The 15130-nt window shown below is 43.4% G+C and overlaps 2 protein-coding genes across 2 annotated transcripts in view; one reads left to right on the top strand and one right to left on the bottom strand.

Annotated features, from left to right (window-relative positions):
• The window catches only part of NSMCE2 (NSE2 SUMO ligase component of SMC5/6 complex), a 254036-nt gene extending 253862 nt beyond the window's left edge, over positions 1-174 (bottom strand). Inside the window, exon 1 of the mRNA XM_087706690.1 lies at positions 42-174. The gene's annotated coding sequence lies outside the window, so the exon portion shown is untranslated. The remainder of the gene's footprint in view (positions 1-41) is intronic.
• Positions 175-226: 52 nt separating this feature from the next.
• The window catches only part of WASHC5 (WASH complex subunit 5), a 48809-nt gene continuing 33905 nt past the window's right edge, over positions 227-15130 (top strand). Inside the window, exons 1-10 of the mRNA XM_087706689.1 lie at positions 227-460; positions 2566-2847; positions 3259-3404; positions 4566-4650; positions 4932-5032; positions 5976-6165; positions 6261-6413; positions 8275-8388; positions 10003-10174; positions 12177-12304. Of these exons, the coding sequence (XP_087562815.1) occupies positions 2662-2847; positions 3259-3404; positions 4566-4650; positions 4932-5032; positions 5976-6165; positions 6261-6413; positions 8275-8388; positions 10003-10174; positions 12177-12304 (1275 nt within the window). The 5' untranslated portion in view covers positions 227-460; positions 2566-2661. The remainder of the gene's footprint in view (positions 461-2565; positions 2848-3258; positions 3405-4565; positions 4651-4931; positions 5033-5975; positions 6166-6260; positions 6414-8274; positions 8389-10002; positions 10175-12176; positions 12305-15130) is intronic.

Below are 15130 nucleotides of genomic sequence, written 5' to 3' on the forward strand. Positions count from 1 at the left end.
TTTTCACCAGCATTTACTCTAAGCATCCCTTTTCCCCTTACCTGTTTCCTTGGGGAGTGGGGGAAACACACTCTATTTTATCTTTTCCTCTTATTTTGAATCTTGGCTCAGATGCTTGCAAGAGAAGGCGGGAGGACTCGGAAGGGCGGCGAGACTTCTCATACGCCGGCGCCTGTTCACATGACCGCGCAAACCCTCATGTGACCCAAGATGAAGGGAAGTTCGCCCGGCCCTGCCTAGTCTTGATGGCCGTCTGCAGCTTCGCCTCGGTTTCCGGCCCGGTTTCTTCTCTTTGCTGACTGCTTGTCGGCTTGCACTCGAACTTTGCACCCATTCTGACGAACTGCGTGCACCCCGCGGGTCCTGACCTGACTCGCGGGTCTGATAAGGGGAGCCAAAGAGAAAGAAGTCTCCGTCCATCTCTTCTCTTCCTCTCTGCAGGAGGAGGGGAGGAGAGAAAGTAAGTCCGGTACGAGAAATACTCTTGTGCAATTGTTAATTCATGATCAAATATTGAGTGTTATTCTCGGTAATTTGATAATGTATTTATTTATCAAATAAAAATGTATTTATTTATCAAATTTATTATATAGCTGCCCATTTCATATTGGAATTTGGGCAGCGCACAGGGTTTAGCTAAAAAAAACCAAGCGATCGATACAATTAAAAAGCAGAAGCGTTAGTCAAATTTTTATTACCATTACAAGCCAGAATTAAAAATTAAAACATGAAAATAAAATGCAACAGAACAGAACAAGACAATATAGTACATTACAGTTTAGTGGTGAAGTGGTCCGTGGGTCGTCAAGGTGTGCCTAATTTAATAATGCAACAATTTAGCTACATTCAAAGCATTAAAATGCAATTAAAAGCAGTTTAAAAATCTATAAAAAGAACTGTAAGTGTGAGTTCTTATAATTCTGCCTGGCCTTTAATAAAGGGCCTAATCAATAGTATTTGTTAAATAAATTAAATTAGATTAAATTAAATTAGTTAATTCAAGGCAAAGTCATTTTGGAGCCCAGCTCAGTTGTCATTGACAGTCTGGCCTACCTTGCAAGGGTGCTATGATCTCCAAGAGTGAAAATGTAAGACATAAATATCACTTTAAAAATTAAGTTTTAAAATGATAGCAAGGAAGTTGAATCTCCTAACTGATGGCCGAGCGTTGTAAAGAAACCCTAAGTTTCTAGACGTTTTATTTCATTAAAAAAAATAATTAAATGTTTATATTGAAAATGGAAATGTGTTTCCCTATGTTGTTGATAACAGTTGCAATTCACCCTAACCATCCAATTGTTTTTTTTTCATCAGAATGGTTTCAAGTTCAAAATTATATGGTTACTCTTAATTCTTAAAAAACTCGTCATATCACCAAAATGTTTCTAGCTTCCTGCTGTGATTCATTTTCATGAGAACAACATGTTTTTGTGAAAGTAAGTCACATGAGAGAGTAATGGATTTTTTAAAGAAAAAAAATTCTGTAGCACTTGGTTTCTCCAAGATATATTAGCCTGGCACCTGAAGGTTCTATTTGGCTTCATCAATAATCTCATTTTAATAACTCTATTCCTTCTTAATGATTGTATTAAGCAGACATTTTGCCCAGCTGTGTTATACCATCACTCAACACAGGAATGGAACCATTTTGTAACCAGAAAAAGACCCTAGGGTTGTGATGGCGGACCTATGGCACGTGTCCCACAGGTGGCACGCGGAGCCCTCTCTGCGGGCATGTGAGCCGTCGCCCAGCTCAATTCCACCACACATACATGTGCGCCTCATGCCAGCTAGCTGATTTTCGGGTCTGTTGCGCATGCAGGAGATGCCCGCGCATGTGCAGGGGAGTTGCGCATGCAGGCACAGAGGGAGGGGAGGAACACGGGGATGTGGCGCGTCCCCCCACCGCCCTTTTTTGGTCCCAGGAGGCTTGAGGGAGGCCTGCTAGGCCCAAAATAGGGCGCGTAAGGGTCACACACAAGTGTAGAGGGCCCAGAAGGAGCGTGGCAGGTCGTGTGCAGGGGGAATTGCATTATGTGTGTGGGCACGAACACATGCACAATTTTGGAACATGACTGAGTGCCCAAAGCACGTGCAAGAGAGCATGAATGCACATGCATGCAGCTGAACACCCAAAATGCAATGCACAGGCACCCCTCACACGTCCCACACACATGCATGTGCGGGCCCCTGCACTTGCCCTACCCCTGTGCATGTGCCCCCCCCATGCGTGCCCCGCCCCCAAGCATGCACGGCAGAGACCTGGCTGCCGGGAGGTACACGGGCATGCGCAGCAGAACTGAACTGGGGCGATGCTCACATGCCCACCGAGAGGGCTGCGTGCCACCCCAGCCCTAGGGGAACTGAATCTGGATAAATCTTTAAATCCTTGTCCCAAACTGCTGTATCCTGAGGTCTACATTTACTTCCAAATAGAATTTTTAAATTATCTTCTGCAGTAAAAATGTTGCAAAATTCAACCTTCAGTTTGAAATAATAATAATAAAACTGTAGCATGAAAAAACAACATTAAAATGTTCTTTCTGTGGTTAATGACTTTTTCAGGAATGTAATGGAGGAATTGCAAAGGATTTTTCTTCAGATTATTTTGACAACTGTATAAACCTGCACTGAAAAAATACGACCTTCTTCCTCTTCGCCATGTTGGACTTCTTAGCGGAAAATAATCTTTGTGGACAAGCCATTCTTCGGATCGTGTCTTGTGGAAATGCTATCATTGCTGAATTGCTGAGACTGTCCGAATTTGTCCCTCCTGTATTCCGCCTCAAAGACAAAAGCGATCAACAAAAATATGGAGATATCATATTTGATTTCAGCTACTTCAAAGTAAGAATTGTGTTATACTGAAGCTAAAGTTATCAATCAGAAAGGTTGGCAGTTCGGCGGTTCGAACCCTTAGTGCCGCGTAACAGAGTGAACTCCTGCAACTTCTCCCAGCTTCTGCCAACCAGCAGTTCGAAAGCACGTAAAAAATACAAATAGAAAAACAGGTGGGAAGGTAACAGTGTTCCCTGCGCCTTCGTCACTTAGTCATGCTGATCACATGACCATGGAGATGTCTTCGGACAGCGCTGGCTCTTCAGCTTTGAAACGGAGATGAACACCACCCCCTAGAGTCGGGAACGGCTAGCACATAGGTGCAAGGGAACCTTTACCTTTTTAATGAAGGAAGTATTAAATGATTAGTGTTCTATCCCAAACATACTAATTCTGTTCCTGATTTTCCCCCCATCTTAGGGGCCTGAATTGTGTGAAGGGAAACTAGAAGCCAAACCTGAACTGCAAGATTTAGATGATGAATTTCGTGAAAACAACATAGAAATTTTAACCAGATTTTATTTGGCTTTCCAAAGTGTTCATAAATATATTGTTGATTTAAGCAGGTAAGCAGTTGGGCATGCAATTGAAATAGCAGCAACTGATTTGGAACAGAATATGTATTACAGCCAAGGAAATAGCTTGTGATTATGTGAAATATAATTAAGTCATTATGGCTTAGATTTCAGATTTTTTTCAGGACACAACAGAAAAACAGCAGAATTCCACACACATACAACATTCCGAATTTGTAAATATGAATTCACTCATATATGGAGCAAAATGTTTGACATAAACTATTTTAAAAATTGGAAAGAAGATGGCATGATCTCAAATTATTTGTCCAGGATTACCAGCCCTAATATATTTGTCAGATTTGAAATTTAAATTAAGTAAATAATTAAATTAGGGGGGGGAAAGTGTAAGAGAATATATGCAGATGCCCTTTCAGAGTTTTCCTCAATGTTTCTGTTATATGATAGAGCTAATAAGATACTGATGTAAAAATGTGACATTAAATTTTGACATTAGTCTTTTTAAACTTGCAATATACTTTAGTACAGGTAATCTTCAATTTACAACTGTAATGGAGTCTGGAATTTCTGTTGTAAGTTATGATGGTCGTAAGTTGAGGCACCCACGTGACCGGACTTGATTTTACGACTTTTTTTTTAGGGCAGTCATTAATCAAACACCACAGTTCTGGAAACAAATCAGTATGTTCCAATGGATATTTTTTTGCTAAAAGTCAAAAAGGTCAGAAAAAAACATAAGTTATTATGCTTCTGTGCAACACTGCAATCAGCCATAAAGATGAATTGGTTGCCAAGCACCCAAAATGCAGTTATGTGACCATGGGGATGTGCGCAACTCCAGAATTGGGTCATAAGTAGCTTTTGGGGGTGTCAGAGAGACACACCTCCAAGATAGCTTGATAGTGAGCAACAATTCTTAACATGCCACACAACTAAATAAAATTCAATGAGATCCTTTGGATATAAAGCCGTAACTGACATCCTGATAATGAGTTTTACAGCTACCTGTTCTTCTTTTCGACTGCATCAGCTTTTTATTCTTTTGGATGCAAAGGAACTTTGGAAAGAATTGATGTCAAAGGGTTTGGAAGCCCAATTAAAGAAGGGAATAAATCTGTATATAAACATGAGGTTTTGCTAACATTCACCTCTGCAGAAGATTAATTTTTATTTCATTCTTATTGTTTCTAGATATCTGGATGATCTCAATGAAGGGATTTACATTCAGCAAACTTTGGAAACAGTGCTGCTGAATGAGGATGGAAAACAGCTATTGGTAAGCTTACTCTAACCATGCAGCAATATTTATTTACTGTAGTTTGTTTTTTAGATATTTTAATCATTTCATCTTCTGGTTTCTAACCTGATTCCTTCAGTACTACACCAAACTGCTTTCACCGAAGAATTAGAAAATAGTAATTAAACACATCACAAAATTTCTATAACAGAGAACACTGTAATGAGTTTGATGTAACAGGAAATCACACACTTTGCTTAATATCCTTGCAGTTTTAACTATGAATTTCTCTGTCTGTCTGTCTGTCTTGTTTGCTGCAGTGTGAAGCCCTTTATTTGTATGGTGTCATGCTCCTTGTCATTGATCAGAAAATTGAAGGGGAAGTCCGAGAGAGAATGCTTGTTTCCTATTATCGATACAGGTATAACATCTCTGATTCAGGGTATGATCAATTGGCTATTTTGTGGTTGATTATTTCTTTGCAAACTCAACTACTATATTGATTGCATCAATATACTTGTTTTAAGAATCATTTGCAATGCCTTTAAAGGAAAGTCTTTCTCCGGTGCTTCTCAACTGTCAAAGATTTAAAATGTGTGAACTTCATCTCCCAGAATTCCCCAGTTAGCATGGCTGGCAGGGGAATTCTGGAGTTGAAGTTCATTCATCTTAAAAGTTCCCAAGGTGGAGAAACACTTTCTCATTGATGCCAACCTACTTTGCAACATCGAGACCCATCTTTCTGGCCTTGGAAGATAAGTAAAGTCTGGTCTGGCTAATGCTTCCATGAAAGACCAGGGCTCAAAGTCAAATTGAGAATTTGAAAAAAAAATATCCTGGAACGAGGGAGAAAAACAATTTTCATATCAAATCAAACGAATTGCAAGTTTATCCTTTTACTGTACTGGTAATCCTCAACTTACAATTGTAACAGAGCCCACAATTTTTTAAGTCTTAAGTTGTGACTGTTCAGAAAGTGGGTCCCTATGTGACCGAATCTGATCTTTATTATCTTTTTTGTGATAGTCATTATCCAAGTACCGTAGTCATTAATGAATAATTGTTCAACACGGGGCAATTTTTTCTGGAAACGAAGTAAACGCTAGTTTATTTCAAAAATATTTTAAATTGTGGGCACAGCAAATGGTTGTAAATGTAAGATGTTTGCCAAGCACCTAAAATGCAGTCATATAAAACTGCAAGGTGGGAGTGGATGTCAGAACTCTAAATCCAGGTCATAAGTAGCTTTTTCAGGATCGATCATAATTTTGAACAGTCGCTAAATGACTGGTCGTAAGTGAAGGACTACTTGTACTTCGATAAGATCCTCTGTTGGTGACCTGTGCTTATCATGCCCCATCCAGTGCTGCTCGCTCTGCCGACTCCAATATGGATGATATATGTAAGCTGCTTCGGAGCACGGGGTATTCAAGTCAACCCGGAGCTAAAAGGCCCGCAAACTATCCCGAGAGTTACTTCAGCAGGGTGCCCATCAACAAAATATTTATCAGCATGGTGATTGGCCGCTTGAGGTCAGATGATATCTACAACCAGGTAAGTTCTGGCTGGACATGGCCCAGGGGTGGGGGAGAAGTAGGGAAATGGCCAGCAGGCTCATAAATTGCCCTTTCCCTCTGTTCCCTTCTCAGGTTTCTGCATATCCACTGCCGGAACATCGCAGCACAGCTCTGGCGACGCAGGCAGCTATGTTGTACGTGACGCTTTACTTCGACCCCTCCATCCTTCACACCCAACAAGCCAAGATGAGAGAAATAGTAGATAAATATTTTCCAGACAACTGGGTAAATATATGGTTGGAGATGCTATTAATGATCAATTTGCCTCAATATCTCACATCCTGGGCATGAACTGTTTCAACTCCTCCCCTCGGGAAGCCACTGTGGGGGCATTGCATGCCAAAACAAGTAGACAGAAGGAGAGATTTTCCCCTCCTGCCAACACACTGCTCAACATCTCATCCTCCCAGTACTGTCTAATAAGTATTTATATTTATCCATATCATATTATTACTATCTTATCATCTTCTTTACTACTATTCTTATTGGGATGATGATGATTCTATTGATTTGCATGTACACTGAAAGCTTCTGTACCAGAGTCAAATTTCTTGTGTGTCTAATCACACTTGGCCAAATAAAGCTAGTTTCCGAAGAGAAGGTGTGGGAGGAGTAACCATGGGTATTAACCAAATCTGCTTGCCTATTGGAGATTGAGGAAATCTTTGGAAGCCACACCTCCTGCTGTTCCTGTGGCCACCAGATTAACCTCAATCTCGGCCTGAACGGAGTGTTTTTTCCTCTCTCCCTTCTATCCGAAATTCAGGAGTTTTTTTAGTTTCAGCAAAGCTTCAGCAAGGATTTCAATTTAAATTCACCTCACCTGCCTTCTGCTGTGCTCCGCGCCACTTATTCAAGCCTCGGCTTGCCAGCGCGCGGGCAGACGCCTCTCTACTCTACATTATATTATATTACATTGTATTATATTACAGTATATTATATTATGTATATTATATTACATTATATTACATTATATTATATTACAGTATATTATATTATTTTGTATTATATTATATTATATTATGTATATTATATTATATTACATTATATTATTGCAAATTTCAGGGATGCTCAAATTATATCACATAAGATCATGCTGCCCTTTGCATCACTGTCTTGATGTCCAATCTAAGTGTATGACAATGCTGTTTGCATGATAATGTTTGTGTGGTCATTTTTCCTCATTTGCCAACCCACTCCCAAGGCTGCCCATAAGTTTTTGCTTCATCATCATTTCAGACCCTTGGGGTGAATACAAGAGAGCCAGGCAAAGCCAGTGAGGATAATTCCATGCCCCCCTTTACCCATTCAAAATCCATGTCTAGATATCTGAGAGTTCACTGGGCCTTTGACGCTTAATTAATTCTGGGATTGTTGTAGCTTTGAACCAGGTACGGTTTCCTACAATAGTAAGACCAAGCAGCTTTGTTCTTTACTAGCCTTAAAATGTTGCCTGGCACAGCGCCACTAAGGTGTCCCCACAACCATAGCTAACTGGCTACATAGCTGGCCAGATAATTGTCTTCAATCATGGCTAGCCATAACCACAACTAAATCTGCAACCGTGTCCAGGGGTGGTTTTCACTTACCTTCCCTACCAGTTCACAAATTTGTCCCCATCCACGTATACGCCCGGCTGGCCGCACATGCACTTTGCTCAAAAAATGTCCCTAAATAGGATGAAAAAGAGCCAGGGCAAGTAGATAGGCCCACCCACGATTTCCGCTATCAGTTCAGGAGAACCAGTCCAAACTAGCAGAATACCACCTCTGACCATGTCAAGCATTGATTTTCCACTAGTTTTAAACTCTCTCTGCCAGAGAGCCACTAAATTGTCTCCACAACCATGGCTAACCACATCCACAACCATGGCTAAACATATCCACAACCACAGCTAGTCACACCCACAACCATGGTTAACCATCTCTAAAGTCATGCATAGCCATCATAGCTAACTCTGCAACCATAGTTAGCCATCTTTGCAGCCCACCAGATGTAAACGTAAATTGTGATGTGTTGATGGTTTTCTTTCTCCATAAATGTTTGGACAACTGGAGTTTTCAGAGACTTTGGCTTCTGTTCACAGGTTATTAGCATCTACATGGGAATATCGGTCAATCTGGGAGAAGCCTGGGAGCCGTATAAGGCTGCCAAAACCGCCCTGAACTACACATTGGATCTTTCCAACGTTAAGGAGCAGGTAAGGAAATGTGAGCTTAGCAGGGTAAGTGAAGTTAGGTTGGAATCTGATTTAAGTGTTTTCATTAAACTTATCAACTTGTGATCTTCTCATTAAATGTAGAGCTTTTTAAGGGCCTCTTACCTTAAGGCTTTACTATCTTGTTACCCTTGGCAACCTCAATTTGCACATATGTTGAGCTTCGTCAGGAAGGAGGGCATAGCAAATTTAAATGGGAAAGTGGAGGGATCTTCCTGTGACTGTAGAAGTACATCAGTTTAGTTTACTTTATTGTCATTGCACATCATGCAACAAAATTAAATGCCAACTTCAGTGTATATTATAACTAAAAAAATAAAAACATAAAACACACATCCTTCACATTCTATATAATTAAAATTAAAAACCCCATATATTGCATTAATATTGCACCATACCGTAAAATTCAATATAGTTACTGCCCTGGGATAGAAACTGTTTTTTCAGCCTATTTGTCCTTGTTTTTATTATCCTGGTACCGTCTGCCAGATGGTAATAGTTCAAAAAAAAGGGTGCCCAGGATGAGATGGATCTTTAAGAATAACTTTAAGAGAAAATCATTAAAATGGGAGGGAGGAAGGAAGGTCTCAGCCCACCTTTTGAGGAAGAATAATAGATGCCTAGATCCATAGTGTGATTGACTGTGGCTGAAATTTAATGCAGGAAGCCGGACAAGATGTCAGAATTCACTTTTGCACCCTTTGCGGACTTGCAAAACTCCTGTGACCATTTGTTCCCTTGTGGCATATTCATTAGCAACCTTCAGTCAAATGTTCTTGCTTATAATTCACAAGAAGTAGCCACTCTCTCCTCTTAGTCCAATTCAAGGACGGATGACTTCATGGAAAATCTGTGGCTTGCTTAGCAGCAGGACAAAAGTGATTGGACACTTCCTTCTCCTAGGATACATTTCAACTCTCCAGGCAAATAAATACTAAATCTGAACAATGCTAATCCTACTGAAGAGTCCCTTCCATGGCAGAGCAGAAATAAAAGCGGAGGAATTCATTAAAATAAATCCTCCTGTTCTGTAGACCTAATCCCTTAAATTTCTGTGTACAATCACCTACAGTTGAGATTGCCTGGTACTAATAGATCTCACTTAAGCACTAACCAGATCTGCCCCTGTTTTACTTTTTGAGAACAACTGCAAACAGATTGCTGATTAGAAAGGAAACTTGCAAAGCAACTTCTCCAGAATTAACTTCCAAATCCTGACAGGGAAAATTGGCAATGATAGATTTCTTCATAAATTGGATAGTAACTTGTTCCATTGGAATATCTTGAACATCTGCACTTTTTATATTTTGTAAAGTAAGGGTTATTTAGAAACAGCAGTAATATTAAATCTTGTGTTTAAAAACGTAAGAATTTTAATAGTTTTGGTTAGTAACATTTTTACCAGGAGTATGCACTTGTTACTCTCTGGGTATCGCAAACTACATCTCCCCAGGTCTGTTAGACAATTTAGCCAAGCATGAAGGATGCTGGGAGATGTAGTTTAGCCTTTGCCCACAAGTTCTGAAATGTCCATTTCATCCCTAGGGCTTTGCTATTCCTCTGTTAATGCTAATGCTTTGCTTTCTGCTTTCGAAGGCCAGCCGAGCTGCTGCCGTCACTGAGCGTGTTCATACTCAAGTGCAGCAATTTCTGAAAGAAGGTTGTTTAAGAGAAGAGATGGTGCTTGACAACATCCCGAAACTGATGAACTGCTTAAGGGACTGCAACGTGGCCATCCGTTGGCTGATGCTTCATACTGCAGACTTGGGTAAGAGGCGATGATGGCTTGTTTTAGAATAAGGATGGAGAATTCATCTAGAAAAGGGAAGTTTGCAAGTCACCTTTTCATGCCCTAGTTCCGTGATGGCGAACCTATGGTATGGGTGCCACAGCTCAACTCCGCCCCCAACTCAGCTCCACGCGCATGCATGTGCGCCTCCCACCGGCCAACTGATTTTGGGGCATGCACGGGAGGTGGGGTACATGCAAGAGACACACGCATGCATGGGAGCCAGGAGTGCAGCACAGCCCCCCTCCCCCCCAATAGCCCATTTTTGTTCCCAGGAGGCTACAGGGAGGCATACTAGGTCCAAAAGGGGGCATGGAGGGGTTGCATGCATGCGCAAGGGGGGGTCAGGCGCACGTGGGTCGGCACACAATGACAAAAAGGTTAGCCATCACTGCTTTACTTAGAGACAGTCCCTTGTCAAATTCCCCTCAATTCTGGGCCCAATTGTGGCTGTAAGTGGAGGGATCTGTAATTCATGTGCAGTTTCCATATTCAGGATGCGTATATCTTTAAAAACCCACACAAACCCCATTTGGAATTTTTCAAGGGAACGGAAACTATTGCTCTTGCTGAAAAATGTGATGCCAGTTTCAAGATGTGAGGGAATTAATTAGGCAGCTGGCGTCCAAATGGAGGCAGACAAACTTGTAGTTTTATATAAATAAATGTAGTTAACACCTATATTTAGAGCAGACAAGATAGGCACAGCACTATATCATTAGGTGATTCGTCAAGTAAATCACAGAACAGCATACAGAGCACACAGAAGAAACAGGTGGGGAAAAAGGGGGAACTCCCCCTTTACATCCAGTAACCAATCACAACATAGGTCAGCGATGGCGAACCTTTTTTGGCTCGCGTGCCATAAAGGGGGGGGTCGTGTGCGGGCATGATGCACCCATAATGCAACACGTGCCCCCCCCCAGTGCACATGTGCACATGAGAGGCACTCCCCCCATTTTTTGCATGCTTTTTTTCCCCTCCCCAGGTTCCAGAGGCTTTATAGGAGCCTGGGGAGAGTGAAAAGAGCCTCCCACACCCGTCAGGAGGCCCTCTGGAGGCTTCAGGGACCTTCAGGAGGCTTCCCTGAAGCCTCCGGAGGGCAAGAAATGACCTTACAAGCAAACCGGAAGTCACTTCCGGTTTGCTCGTAGGGTCGGTTTAAGCACTCCGGAGGCTTCAGGGAAGCCTCCTGAAGGTCCCTGAAGCCTCTGGAGGGCTTAAACCAACCCTATGAGCAAACCGGAAGTCCCTTCCTGAACTTCCGCTTTGCCCATAGGGCTGTTTTTTTTAAGCTCCTGAAGTGTCCGGAGGGCCTCCGGGAGTGGGTGGGGAGGCTCTTTTCTCCCTCCCCAGGCTCCTATAAAGCCTCTGGAGCCTGGGGAGGGTGAAAAATGACTTTTAACAAAGCTGAACTCAGCTGGCACGCTGGCCAGCTGACAGGGCAATGCCTCGCGTGCCCTGAAAAATGGCTCCGTGTGCTACCAGTTCACCATCCTGGACATAGATTGTCTCATGCCGGAGCCCATACTCCAACCAATCAACGCAACTGTGTGTCCTAGACCGTTGTACCCTTTGCTGTCCCAGCTATTAAATACCTTAACACAAGTTCACTTACTATATATGTCTATGGAGACCCTCAGTCATCCAGGTCCCGGTTGTCCCAAAGGTGCTTTTTTTCAAGAGGCAACTGGTTTTTCTTTGAAGTCGTTTCACTTCTCATCCATCCAAGAAGCTTCTTCAGCTCTGACTGGATGATGGGAAATAGTGGGAAATGGTTTCCCACCATCCAGCCCGAGCTGAAGATGCTTCTTGGATGGGAAGCAAAACGTCTTCCCAAAAAAAAAACCCAGAAAGTCCAGCTGCCTCTTGAAAAAAACCACTTTTGGGACAAGTTCAGTTATAATAATGATTTAAAATAATTTGCTATCTCTGTTAAAAAAGAAAAAAAAGCACACCCTGTTTTTCCTTCCCTCCTCAGCTTATGATCCAAATAACAAGCGTCTCCGCCAGATAAAAGACCAAGTTCTCACTGACTCCAGATTCAATCCCAGGATTCTTTTCCAGCTCCTCCTGGATACAGCCCAGTTTGAATTCATTTTGAAAGAGGTAAAAAATAAATAAATCTGAGGGCTCCTTTTTGAGGTGGGAGGGAGCGTGGCACACTTCCTAAGAAGCTATGGGTTGTTCCAAAATAATAACACTTTTTAATGTGATTTGGCTATTTATTTAGACCACTGGTGGCCCATGAGAAAAAATTGGTGGTCTGCAGAAAGTTTATTTGCATTTTTTATATTGCACTAAATCGGGGGTCCTCAAACTACGGCCCCTGGACCGGATTCATGCAATGAACATTTGTGTTGCTGCACAGAGTCTCCCCCATTCAGGGTCTTTTTGTGTGGGGCAGAGGGGGGGGCAGAAATTCCGACTTGGGGTCTGCTTCAGCCTCCTTGTGCGAGGCTTTTGGCGAAGGCTGGAGGGAAGCGCCACTAGTGGCGAAGAGCCGGAGGATTTTGTTCCAGTCGGACTGCATCATGGCCTGGAACTGACTGACCATCTCATCCCACTGAGCCTCCAGGCGCTGGTACCTGGCCTTGCACTCCCGCAGGTCTTCCCTCTGCTTGGAAAACCTATGTTCGTAGTCCTCAGTGAGGTGCTTCTGCTGAGCCTCCTTCTCAGTCAGATCCAATTTGAACTGAGCTGTTTTGCCAACTCTTTCTCATGGTGGCTTTCCTAGCTCCAGCAACTGCTTCCTGTTGGGGCCCTAAAGAGCCCAGGTGGGCAGGCATGGAGTAGCTACGAGGGGAGGGGCGAGTAGAAGCTGGCAAGATGCCCTTCAATGTGAGTGACATCGAGTTGGCCACGCCCACCCAGTCACATGACCACCTAGCCACACACGCACGCCCGGTTCATATTAGTGGTCCACGAGATTTAAAATTATGAATTTAGTAGTCCCTGAAGTCCAAAAGGTTGGTGACCCCTGATTTAGATTGTCAGGGCACTTGTTCTCCTGAGTCACAAATGTATCATTACAAGAACCCCGAAAAACAGCTTCATGAGTTGTTGTTTTTTTTTAATCCTTGAAGGAGAATGTAATAAAATAATGTGTTTGCTTTTTTAAGATGGCCTGATCCTTTCTTATTTTCTTGGAGAATCTTTGAAAAATGTATCATTGATGATTTCTTATCTTTACGTATTTATTTGTCAAATTTCTGTACCACCTATAATATTTGCATGAATTTGGGCATTTCACAAATAAAACAATAAAACCATATAGGGGTAGCCACCACCCTGCCCCCATCCATTTAGCAAATGTTCAAAGTTCAAAGCACTGACAAAGTGACTTATGACCGGTTCTTGCACCAACAACCTTTGTAACGTCCCCGTGGTCACATGCCCAAAATTTGGGTGCTTAGCAACCAGCATATGTTACGATCGTTTCCTGGGATCATGTGATCTCCATTAGTGACTTTTGCAGCTGGTGTCCCACAAGCAAAGTGAATGAGGAAGCGGGAGTCCCTTAATAATTATATGATTCACTTAATAGGAAGCACTGGTTTCCTATTGGTCTCCGAATACGCTTCAAGGTGCTAGTCATTACTTTTAAAGCCCTACATGGCTTAGGACCTGGTTATCTGAGAGACCGCCTCCTGCCACATATCTCCCAAAGACCATGGTATCCTTCTGCGACGACTGCGGGAGGTGGGAGTGGGAGGCACTGTTCTGCAGTGGTTCTCTTCCTACCTCTCGGACAGGTCGCAGTCGGTGTTGGTCGGGGGGCAGAGATCGTCCCTGAGGCCCCTAACATGTGGGGTGCCCCAGGGTTCGGTCTTATCCCCCCTACTATTTAACATATACATGAAACCGCTGGGCGAGATCATTCGGAGGCACGGGATAAAATACCACCAATATGCGGACGATACGCAGCTGTATCTGTCCGCCCCGTGCCAACTCAATGAAGCGGTGGACGTGATGAACCAGGGTCTAGAAGCCGTTAAGAACTGGATGAGCGCTAACAAACTGGTACTCAACCCGGACAAGACCGAGTGGCTGTTGTGCTTCCCTCCCAATAATTTGGCTAATGTACCAACGCTTAGGCTGGGGGGTCAAATTTTATACCCCTCAGATAGGGTCCGCAACTTAGGAGTCCTCCTGGACCCACAGCTGACTTTTGACCACCAGCTGTCAGCTGTGACCAGGGGGGCATTTGCCCAGGTTCGCCTGGTCCGCCAGTTGCGGCCCTACCTAGATCGGGAGGCTCTCACAACAGTCACTCGAGCCCTTGTGATCTCTAGGCTGGAATACTGCAATGGGCTCTACATGGGGTTGCCCTTGAAGTGCATCCGGCGACTACAGTTAGTCCAGAATGCAGCCGCGCGAGTGATAGTGGGCGCACCGCGGTTCGCCCACGTTACACCAGTCCTCCGCGAGCTGCACTGGCTACCTGTTGGTCTCCGGGTGCGCTTCAGGGTACTGATGACCACCTTTAAAGCACTCCATGGTAGTGGATCTGGGTACTTGAGAGACCGCCTTCTGCCGATCACCTCCCTATGACCAATTAGATCGCACAGACTGGGCCTCCTCCGAATCCCATCTGCCAGTCAATGCCGACTGGCGACCACACGGAGGAGAGCCTTTTCTGTTGCAGCTCCGACCCTGTGGAACGATCTCCCCGTTGAGATCCGTACCCTCACCACCATCCAGACCTTCCGCGCAGCCCTCAAGATCTGGCTCTCCCAGCAGGCCTGGGGATAGGTTTCCAATTCACCCGCCCGAGTGTTTGATTGCTGAACGAAAGTTGTGTTTTTACTATTTTTCTTTGTTCACATTTTGTTTTGTTTTTTTGACACTGCACCCCCCCTCCCTTGTGGTTGTAAGCCGCCCTGAGTCCCCTCAGGGAAAAGGGCGGCCTATAAATCCCAATAAACTCTGAAA

The sequence above is a fragment of the Thamnophis sirtalis genome, unplaced genomic scaffold, assembly GCF_051295495.1.
Source record: "Thamnophis sirtalis isolate CommonGarterSnake01/CBP01778 unplaced genomic scaffold, rThaSir2_p1.2 scaffold_2, whole genome shotgun sequence".
Classification (NCBI taxonomy): Eukaryota; Metazoa; Chordata; class Lepidosauria; order Squamata; family Natricidae; genus Thamnophis; species Thamnophis sirtalis.